The sequence below is a fragment of the Anoplophora glabripennis genome, unplaced genomic scaffold (genome assembly GCF_000390285.2).
Source record: "Anoplophora glabripennis isolate ALB-LARVAE unplaced genomic scaffold, Agla_2.0 scaffold97, whole genome shotgun sequence".
NCBI classification, from domain to species: Eukaryota; Metazoa; Arthropoda; class Insecta; order Coleoptera; family Cerambycidae; genus Anoplophora; species Anoplophora glabripennis.
In genome coordinates this window covers 507,613-522,445 of record NW_019416215.1, presented here as the reverse complement: position 1 = coordinate 522,445, position 14,833 = coordinate 507,613, and the positions used below count along the sequence as shown (strand labels likewise).

At 35.9% G+C, this 14,833-nt stretch overlaps 1 protein-coding gene across 2 annotated transcripts in view; it reads right to left on the bottom strand.

Annotated features, from left to right (window-relative positions):
* The window catches only part of LOC108907320 (epidermal growth factor receptor), a 204,893-nt gene continuing 190,060 nt past the window's right edge, over positions 1–14,833 (bottom strand). For both annotated transcript variants that reach the window (XM_018710948.1, XM_018710947.2), the window contains 4 exons: positions 6,073–7,603; positions 3,525–3,929; positions 1,628–3,059; positions 1–1,412 (listed from right to left, as the gene is read on the bottom strand). In XM_018710948.1, the coding sequence (XP_018566464.1) occupies positions 636–1,412; positions 1,628–3,059; positions 3,525–3,929; positions 6,073–7,603 (4,145 nt within the window). In that variant the 3' untranslated portion in view covers positions 1–635. The remainder of the gene's footprint in view (positions 1,413–1,627; positions 3,060–3,524; positions 3,930–6,072; positions 7,604–14,833) is intronic.

Below are 14,833 nucleotides of genomic sequence, written 5' to 3'. Positions count from 1 at the left end.
TATTAAATATAAGTTTTATTAAAAATCTTTATAAATGTACTAATATGAAAGTTGTTGATAAAATTACAAATAAAGGCACTTTCTCATATACAAAAATGGCACAGACTTAGTGCTTGTAACAGAATGTATGAATCATTTTCAAAAAAGATTTGTAACTACCTCTACATAAATAAAATTACGTACAAATGAGATTTCCTTTGAGATTAAAATCTACCATTTACAAATAAAATCTAAAACAATTTAACTTGTGCTTAAAACAATTTTTATAATGATAAATGATTCATTTTACAATAGGTAAGCTATATTAACTTTATCACAGATAGATAGTTTGGGCAAGAATATCTAGGATTGGCATCACTCTTCCCTTCCATAACTTACCCAAAATTGTTAAATAACTAAAATTACAATTATATACAAATAACAATTTTTATGGAAAATTATGTACAAACATGCCATGCATGCCATGGCACACCATTATTGTCATCATTTTGACAGTACAACTCGAGTCGACCTAAACCCTAATTAAGTAGCAGTATGATTTACACACAGCCCTGCCTCCACAAAAAAGTACAACAGGCCATTTGAAATGTTTTTGTACGTTCTGTTTCTGTCATCAGTCCCATGAGATTGAGATGTTAGACCATCGCTCCGTTTTTATTTTTCTTTAACGGTTGCAGCTCTCTTTGCAACCTATCGAAGTCATTGTAATATTCATGATCCGATTCTTCTTCTGAACTTCTTTGCGGCAAATAAGGCTGTGACGGTTTGAAACCAGAACTCTCAGGTCTATTAGTCGATGCATGGACAAATTCTGAGACAGTTGGAAGACCTATTGTTTGGCTTGGTGCATCGTTGTTCATGAGGTACTCTGGATTGTCAATATTATTTTTATAAAAATCGGAATAAGACCTAAATATGTTCCCGTTGCTCCCGGAATTCTTTGAGTCTATTAAGTCTACGTAAGTGGAATTTCCTTGAACTTGTTGCGGAGAAGGCATCAGATAATCATCCTCGTCGAGGGGAAGCTCCAGTTTCAGCGTTCCAACTTGGGCTTGAGATCTACCGGAGTCGTATTCATCTGATCCAATATCGTCCCTTAACTTAATGGAATCGCCGCAGTACCTCATACTGGAGCCGTCGGATTGGCTTGGGTCAAAACCATGAGATTGAGCGTATCTTAGGAGTTTCTGATTCAAGTGATTCTGATACTGAGATGTACTTCCGTCTGATACTGTAGCTGGTGCTGAAGGCCAATACGTGTCTGGTGTAGGCGAAGGAGTCATAGATGAGACTGACAAACCTGTGGCGTTCAGTGGAGTTCTTGACTTGGGCTTCAAATATTCGTCCCCTTCTGACGTTCCTTCGGAAGATTCCATGGCAGAAGCAAGACTCTTTACTATGTCTCTGTCATTCTGAAAATAAAACAATGAGAGTCATTACATTTGTAATTTTTATAATTATGTTGGAACGGTTGCATTTACGTTGACTTTAGATCAAGCAAGTCTAAGGGAATTACATTAGTACTGTTTTAAATTTAATTTTTTCATTACTCAAGTCATTGCGCCAAAACTTATATTGATTTTGTGCCCGTAAAAAATTAAAATAGTAGTTAAAAAAATTCACAAACCTGTGGTACGGAGAAATTCGTAAGCCTCATAAATTTGTCACCAGGTATAGCCAAATATCTGCCGGGATCTCGTGCCATCTTGGAAAAGTCATCTTCCAGTTCCTTGAAACAAGGCCTGCTCTCAGCATCCAACATCCAGCACTTGATCATGATCATGTAAACTTCAATGCTAGCAATCGCCGGTTGAGGTAAACGTTCCCCTTTTTCTAATAATTCAGGTACATCTCTGGCAGGAACGTTGTCGTACGGTCGTCCACCGAAAGTCAACAATTCCCACACAGTAACACCAAATGCCCAAACATCTGACTTATGTGTAAAAATTCTGTGCTGGATGCATTCTAAGGCCAACCATTTGATGGGCATCTTACCACCTGCCGCTTTGTACTCTTCCTCGTTTATATCTAATAGTTTTGCTAAACCGAAATCGGTAATTTTTATACAGGCCGGAGTTTGTACTAAAACGTTTCTAGCTGCCAAGTCTCGGTGTACCAGTCTTTTCTCCTCCAAATAAGCCATTCCCCTGGCTATCTGAGTAGACCAGTTCAGTACAGCTTTAGATCCAATTTTATCACGATTGTTTCTAACGAAATCCAGTAGACAGCCCAGGGGCATTAGTTGAGTTATAAGCATTATTTGGGAGGTCATGCACACAGCCAAGAGTTGAAGTAAATTCGGATGATCAACAGTTGCCATTATATACGCCTCGTCGAGGAAATCTTTGCTGTTGTTGGCTCCTGTGTCTTCTCTCAACACTTTAATTGCTACAGGAATTTTCGCGGAGTTCTCCCCCTCCAGCACCCAAACGCCTTTATACACCGTACCAAACGCACCATAACCTAAGACACTTCCTTTACGTATTTCCGTCTCTTTGATAATTCTTAGTTTGGCGATATTCGGAAGAACGTTACTGGGACGTAGAGGTTCATTGTCTTCCAACCCTGTAAGAGCACGAGTCATCTTCATCGCATTCTCAGTCAGCTTCTCTTTTTTCCGGCAGTAGTAAATAGCCCACACTATTAGTATCACTGTTATTGTAAGGACAGTCAATATAACTATTACAATGGCAAGATCATGGGTGGTTTCAGGTGCTGATAAAAGTAGACTGCTAGGCACGTTTGAACAATATGAGTCCCCATCCTCAGGAAAGACTCTATGTGGGAAGTCTTCTGGACAACTGGCGACGCATCGGAAGGAAGAGTTGTTGTTCATGCTGCCGTTTCCGAAGAGTTTGTAGTTTTGGCATGTAATGCAGTTCTCTGGACCGGGACCCCTACATTCGCGACATTCAAAGTCGCACTTTATGCATTCCTTCGTATTTCCGTCTGGGTAGGAATCCGAGGAACACTCGTCTTCGCACTGTTCTCCTTTCTTGTAGTTCATACATTCTTGGCAGATCAGCACATGGAATCCATAACCGGTGCACCGTTTACATCTGAAACATAGTCAAGATGTTAGAGAATTTAGGTGTACTCATAGAGGCAACAAGAAGTCATACTCGTATATTTAAAAACAGTAGTACGTTATAACAGATTGTTAGAGAAGTGGTGTCATATAAAACGTTTGGAGGATTTTAAGTAGCTTTTAAGTAAACTGTAGATTGAAAGGTATACGCTGAGAAGCGGGTAGTGTTCTCAATTGCACTGAGTGACGTCACAGTGCGTTCTTGATCACATGATAGATTTTAAATTTTTACATAATTTGTAGCATTAAAAAAATCAATCTTTGACCACTCAGAAATCAGATTTTCAGGCAAGTTGACTATTTTGTAGATGAGTGACTGGACGTTACAAACTGTTTAATGGTAAAAAAGGATGCCAAATACAAAGAATTATCTCAGGATTTTTCGGGATTGGACTCCTTAACATCTTGTATTTGCTGACATACTTGATTTACGTACCTTGGATGACATTTTCTGCATATCGCCTTCCCCGAGAGCGATTTTAAGAACGACTCTTCTTGGTGGGGTCCGACGTATTCGAAGTAATAACCATCAGGACAAGATTCGTTCTTATGTAAGCAAACGTCGACAGTGACATTCTCGTTCATGATGGCCAGCTCGCAAGAATTGCACCCTCCTGGTCCGACAGTGTTCTTTGGTCCCGTGCAACCGTCCACACAGGCCGTATGACATTGTGTGCATATGCTGTTCTCTTCATATTTATTCGTTGGGCACTGAGAGACGCAGAACGGACCGTCTTTGAAGTATTTGCACGTGGTGCAATTGTCGGGGCCGGGACCGTGGCAGGATGATCCGCACTGTTCGTGGCAAGGCTTGCACTGGTTATTTTCTGCACGGTAAATCCTGAAATATCAAATATATTTTAATAAATATCCTAAAAAAGTACTTATGCTGGACAAATTTCTTAATTTGTATCCTTTTTAACAAATCTCGTATTAAAGAAATAAGCAAAAATGTTGATTAGTTTGAAAATGAACCGTGTATCTTTAAAGTTAGACAACATTTTATTATATTGGATTGTGATTATTTTTCTAGACCTACCAAGAAAATTAAGCACCATATTTCCAAGAACTGTAAAAACGAACAGCTGATATTTTAAATAAATTCTATAAATCTCCAATAGTTACAATTTTCCTCTTATTAAAATGGGTTTGCCATATACACTTAAAACATATAACTCTTTGAGAAGAAATTGGGCGAAGTGTTACTTATAAAATATTAAGTACCATTTCAAAAAACTAAATACATAAAGGAGACAGATCTATATTTTCTGGACAAAAACAGAAAATCCCTGAAAAATATAACTAATATTGTTGAAAACTACAACTTGAAACTTTTTAAATATGTACAGGGTGTCCTGCAATTCATGCATCACAGATTCTTAAGACAAATTTAGGGGCCTCTTTTTTTATTTTTGCTAAGTGGCCCCTTCTTTCGGAGTTATATCTCAGAATTCTGTTGTACGAGAATCACTAAATTTAGTACAAAGGGTTTTATAACATGTGGAATCTGATGGTGCTACGTGTTTGGCGGGGAACCTCCTTAAGACAATTTTTCGTGGGCCCCCTTCTCTTGGTCGCATATTTAAATTTCTTAAACATTATCAGTCCACTAGAAAGCCATTAAATTTAGAAGCTTTTTGTCTCATTATACTCTTTTCGTAAAACGCAATGTTTTCGAGAAAAATGTCAAAATGTGATCGAATGCATACTATCATGATTCGCCATTTTCCTCAAAAACATTGCGTTTTACGAAACAAATGTCAAGAAACAAAAAAGTATCTAAATTCAATGGCTTTCTAGCTAATTAATAATTAAAAAAAAATCTAATTTGCGACCAAGTTTTTCTGGTTCCAAAGAAAAAAGAGGGCCACGAAAAACTGTCTTAAGGGTGTTTCTCGCCAAAAAGCGAAGCACTTTGAGATTTCACATGTCGTAAAACCCCTGTGAACCAAATTTAGTGATTCTCGTACAACATGGTATTGAGATATAAAAAAGACTTCTTAGGGGCAGATTACAGGGGGCTGTAACTCCGAAAGAGGGAGCCTGTTGGCAAAAAGAAAATATACGGCTCCCCTAAATTTGTCTTAAGAATCTATGACCAAATTTTGTTGCATGAATTTCGGGACACCCTGTATAAGTAGGGGCTTCAATTTTTCCATGCTTTTCTTCAAATTTTAAAATTGGTATTAATATGTACTGACATTAACAATAATAAGTGATTATGTTGATACTAAATTGTAAATATCTAAAACTGTTACTCTCAAAATTAATAACTAATAACTTAATAATAACTCAAAATGCAATATTATATTTTTCAAATAAAACAACGCTTTTGTCATGTCGCGTTTTGAATATGCTAGTGTTATATATCCCCCACCCCCTCATTAAAATAAATAAATAAAACTTCAATATCGAGTCGATTTTTCAAGAAGTTACGAATCTATCCAGCTGTCAATCTGTCATTCTGAACTATCATTAACATTCCGTTCTTTAAAATCTAAAATAATATTTTTACATAAAATTATGTTCAATATCATTGATTGTCCTAATATTCAGTAAATCTACATCAAACATGTAATAACTAACCAATGTCAAGATTCCATAGAAACAGTCACTGCATGTAACCGCAATAAATTATAATTTATTACGCTTACTTATTTGTTACAATGTTTTATAATTTTAATATCACGTATCTTAAGTTTGTTGTGTCATGTAAGTAGTGTGAGTGGTACAGTCAATAAATAAATATATAAATAAATAAACAATTATATTGAAATTGGAATTGGAATTGAATTAGATATTTCATTTGATTTGATATTTGATATTGATATTGATATTGATTTTGATGTCGATGTCGATGTTGATGTTGATGTTGATATTGATAAAATTTAGGTATATTTAATGACGAATATGTTTCTAAATCAGAATCGCCATAGTTGTTGCGTGTTCATTAAATTTATGTATTTAAACATGTCATAACTTACCCTGGTAATACACTGCAATTCTGCAAGCACTGGTTGCCGAGCTTGTAATGGACACACGAGAGACACTGGTCTGCCCCAGGTCCCCAACAACCGTCTCTGCTACACTGCTCATCGCAGAAAAGCTTTCTTTTCGTACAATTTTCTGTGTCACTATTATTGGAGAGCATCAGTTGGTGCTCGTGGCTCTTTCTAATTTTGTCCCAGTTAATCGATTCGGCGAAACAGAGATGTTTATTTTCCAAAATGGCAACAGTACCCATATTGATCTTTTTCAAAGATCTCATCTCAAGAGATTCTAGAGAAGTTTTGACTATATACAAAGAAGTAGAGTACTCGTACAAAGCCCTCCCTCCGATGACTTCCAAATTTCTGAAGAACGACAGATTTTTGAAATCGCTGTTGTAAGCCTGGATGTTGAGGAAACCAGTGATCTCCTTAAGCGTGCTGAAGACTTCCAGCCTGCTTGGATGCATTTTGGGATACCGCTCTCCAAATGAAAAATTCGAGTAGACGTACTGAAATCCTTTAAAAGTGTTTTCTAGTATCTCGATGTTCCCTTCTAGAACTGTGCAACCCTTAAAGCTATCGATGTTTCCGGCATGAATTACTTCCACACCAACACAGGTCTTCGGGCAGGGTCCGTCACATGGAACGCACTCACCGTCCACAGCCCTCTTGTTCGAGGGACACGATCTTACGCAAGCACCATTATCTTTTAGCAAATGTTCGGGACATTTCTTCACGCACGTCGCACCGTACGCGTACTTTCCTTCTGGGTTTACCTCCCACGAGTAAGTTGTCGGGTTATAAATTTGCATAGGGGGACACTCTTGCTTGCATACACCGTCATCGTAGAAATTACGGCAAGCTATACAATCACTTTGCTTCGGTCCGGTGCAACCTCCCGCGCAGAACAGATGGCAACACTCGCGAGGTTTGCTGCCGAAACAGCGACCTTGGAAGCACTGGGGGCTGCAGGTCTCCTTGGAGAACACCTGGCAATTTTCAGGGCCATCGCCCCAACAGCCTTCCTTGCAGAATTTATGACAAGGAGTGCATTCGCGCTCAGGAGAAGTGAAATTGTACACGTAGATGGCGGTGCCCTCGGGATCCGAGATGATTTCCTTCCAGTTGATCGTTTTCACGTGACACAAATTGTAGTTGTTGAAGAGGCCGATGCTGCCCCGAAGTACATCACGAAGCGCGGGTAATTCCAAAGTGTACATCTTTGAGAGCGTTACGATTAGAGCGAATTCCTCATCTCGCACATTCATTTTGAACAACGTCCTACCCCGGATGATCTGGAGACGCGGAAGAACGATCCTTTTTATGTCGACGTGAGAAATCAAAACGTATCCGGTCACTTCCCGAATGTACTGCAGGAAGCCGAGGTCCAAGTTTTCGTCCTGGAGCCAAGTCAGTTCGAGGTTGCCGTCCACATACGTGCAGTTGGTATAGCGGTCTTTCAGGTTCCTGTAATGGTGGTCACGATTCGAGGGCACGGACATACGCCCATTGGTCCCAATGCAGACTGCAACAAAAAACACAAATGAATTTCAAATCTCGTGATAATAGATGCGGTGATCGAAAATTATCATTTATTACTGGTTAACTTGATGAATGGCCGTTGTAGAAACTTTACACGTTGTCAATAAATGAACAAATTCGCACCAGGCAGGTTATATCGATATACTTCATACGCCTGTAACGGTGTTCACCTTAAAGAAAGTAGAAGTTGTTCACATCAATATTTGCATAACATTTCCAATATTGCCAAAAATCACTTCTTTTCTGATGATTAAAAAGATATGCAGTACAATATCAATTTAAAATAAAATACGAGGTAGGTTCATAAGATAACCGAACCTTTTGAATTACGCTGTAATGGAGATATTTAATGATCCGTGGTTAGCAACATTGCATTACACATAACCCCCTATGTAATCACATGTTCTTGGATTATTAGTATTTCATTTAGTTTTCGTGGTATTGTTATTCAAGTGAAAAGTGTTTGAATACTAGTAACGATTTTTCAAATGTGCGATTTTCTGGAGCAACGATACAAAGTGAAACTGAGGAAATCTTTCACGAAAACGTTTCAACTTTTGAAACAAGATTACTGATCTGGGTAGTGTGCAATATTACGAATGGTGTTCATGATTTAAAAGTGGACGTCAGTCAATTGAAGATGATCCTCGACCAGGAAGGTCTTCGACTTCAACTGATGATTCCCAACTTCAGAAATTCACAGATCTGTTGCGTGCAAAACACCGATTGACTGTCAGAGAAATTGTAGAAGAAGTTAGCATCTCAGTTGGGTTATGCCTTCAAATTTTGACTGAAAAATTGAACATGAATCGAGCTGCAGCAAAATTTGTTTCTTATTTGATGATCTAACTCCTTGAACAATCCAATCACAATGAAACATTCATTCAAAGGATCATAACGGCAGACGAAAGTCGAGTTTACGGCTACGACATTGAGACAAAAGTTTCAGTCGTCATAATGGATTGGCAAAAGATCTCCACATCCCAAGAAGGCACTTCTCGATCCAATGCCATTGATGTCCACTGTTTTTTCGACTTTAATGGAATTGTGTGTGGAATGAAATTCACAAAAAGAAACCAGAGTTGTGTCTAGACAATTCGTAGTTCTTGTATCATGGCAATATACCCGAACAGTTAGCTTTGTGAATAGGCATGATGACAGTAACCAAGAATCACTAAAATTATGTATTTATCTTATGGATTATAAAAAAAATATTTCCTTTTATATTATGAGCGAGATTTATGATAGGTTGAACCCCAGTCAGAGCGAAGAACGTCACATCTATGTAAATGTCATTTTCTTTCATTTGTACTTCGACAATATCCGCAGTATTTATCTTCGCTTAATAGTCCAGACGGTACCTATTTCAAAAAGCCATATTTGGGTGAATCGTATATCCACGGAGATTTTTGGCTNCCTGTAACGGTGTTCACGGATTGTTGTTGAAAATTGTTCTCAGCGATATTTGCATAACATTTCCAATATTGCCACTTCATATTTCTTTTCTGGAGATTAAAAAGATATGCAGTACAATATAAATTTAAAATAAAATACGAGGTAGGTTCATAAGATAATCGAACCTTTTGAATTACGCTGTAATGGAGATATTTAATGATACGTGGTTATTAACATTGCATTACACATAACCCCCTCTGTAATCACATATTCTTGGATTATTGGTGCCTCATTTAGTTATCGTGATATTGTTATTTAAGTGCAAAGTGTTTAAGTACTAGTACCGATTTTTGAAACGTGCGATTTTCTGGAACAACGATGCAAAATGAAACTGAGGAAATCTTTCATGAAAACATTTCAACTTTTGAAACAAGCTTACTGCTCTGGATAGTACGCAATATTACGAATGGTCTTCATAATTTAAAAGTGGACGACAGTCAGTTGAAGATGATCCTCGACCAGGAAGACCTTCGACTTCAACTGATGACTCCCAACTTCAGAAAATCAAAGATCTGGTGCATGCAAAACACCGATTGACTGTCAGAGAAACTGCAGAAGAAGTTAGCATCTCAGTTGGATCATGCCTTTAAATTTTGACAAAAAAATTGAACATGAATCGAACAAAATGTGTTTCTCATTTGATGACCTAACAACAGAAACAAAATCGTGTGGACGTTTCTTGGTAACTGCTTGAACAATCCAATGTCAACGAAACATTCATTCAAAGGATAATAACGACAGATGAAAGTTGTGTTTACAACTACGATATTGAGACACAAGTTTCAATCACCACAATGGATTGGAAAAAGTATCTCCACATCCCAAGAAGGCACGTCTGGATCCAATGTCAAAATGATATTCACGGTTTTTTCGACTTTAATGGAATTGTGCATTTTAAATTTTTGCCTCAAGGTGCAACCGTGTGTACTAATCAAGGCGTTTTACAATGGTTACGTGAAAAAATCAGCAAAAAGATACCGGAGTTGTGTCTAGACAACTCGTAGTTCTTGTACCATGGCAATATACTCGCACAGTTAGCTTTGTGAATAGACATGATGATTATGTATTTATTTAATGGATTATAAAAAAAGTATTTCTTTTTATATTATGAGCGAGATTGGTGATAGGTTGAACCCCAATCAGAGCGAATAACGTTACAACTATGTAAATGTCATTTTCTTTTATTTGTACTTCGACAATATCCGCAGTATTTATCTTCGCTTAAATATTTTATTTCCCAACTATCAGTTGCTTAGTATTGTGTTACCAAAACCATAATCAGGAAACGTTAGGTATTTGAAAAGTTTCTAGAAGAAAGAAAGAAAAGAAAGCTCAACAACTGCAAGTTAATAAAATATCAAAAAAACTATGTTTGTGATCAAAAGTTTGTCCATGCATAAATTGGTGCTGAAATACAAAGAACAGTCCTGTGACATAGTTTTGAAAAAACTCGTATTGACTGATGAAGATGACATGAAAGTTAAAGAAGAGACGAGACCAACATCATTTGGTATGAGTTAAGATATAGCAGAGTGACAGCCCCACAAGCGTTTGAATTTAGTCGGTGTAAAACCAATGGTGCAACTTTGACCACGTTAATAATGGGAGGGAAAATCTCCAATCATCGGACATGAAACGCGACACAATGTTGGAGGATGAAGTGAGGAAAACTATAATTACCAGACTGGGGATAAAAATTTAAAAAATGTGGTATAATGCTTTGCAATAATTATCCCATGATAGCAGGATTGCCTGATGGAATATGTGAAGACAGTATTATTGAAATTAAGTGTACCAAGAGTATGAAGACTTTTAAAAATTATGTGGAAAAAGGAGTGCAGACGGCAGCTACAAATGTATTTAACAGGACTTCAAAAGGGCTGTTTCGGTGTAGCTGATTGCAACTACAAGTACAAAGTAGAAATAATTACTGTTACATTTGATGACTACTACTACCAGATTTTCTTAATGTTTTAGTCTCTTTATGGAAAGATAATGTATATCCATTATTATACCAATGTACAATTTTAGGGTAAATAAAATGCATATACTATTATGGTAACTTTGTATTTTTTTTACTAATGACTCATGCAATACAAAATATTAGCACCTTATGATTACTGTTTGACAATTACCAAAAATGTATAAAATTAATAATAAAGTTTAAAAAAAATCGGTGATTTTCTGAACAGAATTCGTTTATTTTATTGATGAATATTCCTATCATCAACTAAGATTTGATTATTCAAGTGAAGAAAACATCTCTCAGTATACCTCAACAGCATGACTTAATGATCCGAATAAAATCTAATTCGAAAACGTAACAATAACTTAGATTATAGAAGAATGCAGGATTTTAATAAACTTCCAGAGAAATACTTAAGAAGCAACGAAGACCACATATTGCGAGGAAGATACATGATGGATATTACAAAGAAAGCAAATTGTAAACATTTTTAGGTTTGTATGAAAGATCACGATAATAACCAAAATTCAACCAGCAAGTAAGTAACAGTTACCACTGGGGAAAGCTTTAAAATATCGACTAATGTATACCACAGCAACACAAAACGTTATGTTAATTAATCTGATGACATTACCCGCTCTAACTAAGGAGTGTGTCTTTCAAAAGAGTGGGCGAACAAGTTGTTACTCTACTACACGTAATCCGTGACGAACGTCAAATATCTGCTACATTCCTGCCCAGGAATAGCCATAACAGCGCTTTGGTTTGTTTAAGGTTTTTCGATTTTTATATGCATCGGCGTTGTGATTATTTGGAAGGGACTGACGTAACCGCAGCTATATGGGGTATAATTCTATAAAATTTATTACTATACGCTGAGGTTTATGTGGCCGTAAATGTAGAGACGGATTTTGTTGGAAACATATACAGAAAATAAACAATGTCTAGCTGTTGTACGTTAAGAAACATTGACCCATATTTATAACGCACTGGTAAAAAATTAAATAACATACTGGGTTACAGATGAAGTAAGCAAGTTCGTAACATTGTTTTGGTTTTGCTTTAAGCGGTTCAGGCTACGTGTGGTCAAAAGGCTCTTCAATTACTGTCAGTGCAATTTGAAATATATTTACCATTTTTCGAAATATAATTGATTACAAATGAATAATTCAGCTATTACAGAGAAAGCTTTGTTTACTAGAATCTTATAGTCTTCTTAATAAATCTTGTACAGGGTGATTCAAAATTCAGTACAAAGAATTTAGGGAGGTATTTTTGAGGTCAAAAATAAGACTTTTTTTTCCACAAACGTGGGTCCACAAATGTTTAGTTTTCGATATAAAGGATAAGTTTTTTATTTTTTAGGAATAATTTCCAAATAAATTTGAATGTTGGCATAAAACTTGGGGGACGGTTTTTTTTTAGGATGCTAAAATCTTTGTATTAAATTTTGAATCACCCTGTATATTCCTATCTATTATTGAAAATTATATCAGATCCCCCTTGCGGTTGATTTTGTATATTTGCATTCTACCTAACAAATTTCTTAGGGCTTGAATTATTCTGAGAATTGTTGATTTTCCATTTGGCCAATTTTGGTTGTAAAGAGGATATAAGTGTATATTCCTGCGATATACTCCTTTCTGAACCATAAATACGGTAACACCCCCTTGGGAAGTTTTTAGTTCGAGTCTAGTTTTTATTCACAGCAGAAAGGAAAATACCTCTTAAATATATGGTCCTTCATATTTAAAAAATTAGAAACGTCTTTAAAATGAGAATCAAAATACTTTTAATAATAACAGGGTGATTCATAAATGGTGACCAAAATTGAAACCTCGTATTCTTGGTTTCGACAATGCAATACTGTTTTCAACCACCAAAATTGAATAATTTCAAATATTTCGGATTTTCCCTACCAAGAACGGCTGTGACAGTATTTTCACTACCAAGAACGGCGGTGACAGGATTTTTAACATTAAGGCGATGTTTTGTATTGTATTAGCTTTGTCCTGTCCAAATTTTGTTCATGCAACTCTCTTGGTTTCGGCAATGCAATACTGTTTTCAACCACCAAAACTGAATAATTTCAAATATTTCATATTTTCACTACCAAGAACGGCGGTGACAGCATTTTCACCACCTAGAACGGCGGTAACAAGATTTTTAGCATTAAGGCGATGTTTCGCATTGTATTAACTAGGTCCTGTCCAAATTTTGTTCATGCAACTCTCTTGGTTACGACAATGCAATACTGTTTTCAACGAAGAAAATTGAATAATGTCAAATATTTTGAATTTTCACCACCAAGAACGGTATAAAATTTTTATCGAGGACGCTTCGTTAAAAAGATACAGGGAGTTAAACTTCAAAAAATATTTTTAATTTTTTTAAATAATTTAGAAACTAGTAAGTGAAATTATTTGAAATTGGACACATTTTCGGACTCGTCTTTCAATTTTCTACAAATTGCTAGTCTCTTATGATTTTCGAAAAAAGACTTATTTTCGAGAAAATATCATGGTTGGTACCGTAAAGCAGTGGCGTACTATTTTATTTAGAAAAATATGCCACCTATACCCTGTATATACGCCACTGGAACATGTAAATTTTAGGAAAAGCCCTCAGATTCTGGACACTAAAGAACACGAGGTTTCATTTTTGGTCATTATTTGTGAATCACCCTGTATTTGTCATTCTACCCGGCTACCACTTAGGATGCTATAAGACAGAAATATCTTCGACCGGTCTGTAAAGGGTACATATTTGCCCAAATATATTAACTCGAAATCCTTAAAAATGGAGATGCAAATTGAGGACGCCTGCCTACGGCTCTTCCTACGACACCATCGTCAGAAAATATACAAATAAATGCTGTTTTCTCATATCCTTCTAAATATTGCTGCAATATCTCCTGTATATACGTCACCACAGCCAATTTTTAGTACCTACCAATAATAAGTATTCTGTAGGTAGCAACTGTTGTGTAATGTACGCGGTTCATTAAAATATTATTTAACCTTGCAGAGAAGTGATGTAAATACAAATTTATCAGTTATAATTGTATTTCGAATCACATTTCAGTCCACTATATTTCTAATGTCTAAGAAATAAGAATGAAGTGACGTAAGTCTACGTCCTCTTGACACAGATTTTTGGTGATATGGTACAACGTTCACAAAAGTTATACAATAATGTCGCATTTGTGACTTATCTATTAATAACTTGTATTTACTAAAGAAAAGTTGTAATTTATACAAATAAGCAGAAGTAACGTCATTTTCTTATATCATAATTAATCTTATTAATATTCTTAAGTATTGGTCAACAAAACTGTTTCCTTTGATGGAATTCTGTATAAAATGTTATACATTTTAAATATATTTGTAAAATATAGACTGTATACAGCTAATTACGTTGCGTTTATTAAGACGGATTTTATTGTAAAATTAGATTTTTTTTAGATATGTATGTAGGCAATTCTCTACAGTTTCATTTCATTTTTTTTGTATAGATGCCAGTACCAACACCGACCAATGGTTGTTATGTGTAAATCTACAATACACTGAATTTAAACGCAAAGGATTGTATTTAAATGCACCTATGCAAAGAATATCTGCATTGACAAATCGTAATCTAGAATTGTAGTTGGTGCGTGTTTTATCGCGTAGAATTGGATATCGCGTAAAAATGGATATTTAAAACAACAATATTAAAAGAAAAACATATAGAAAATGGTTATATTACTAATTGAAGGCATATACTTAGATATAGTAGTTATTCCATATGTAA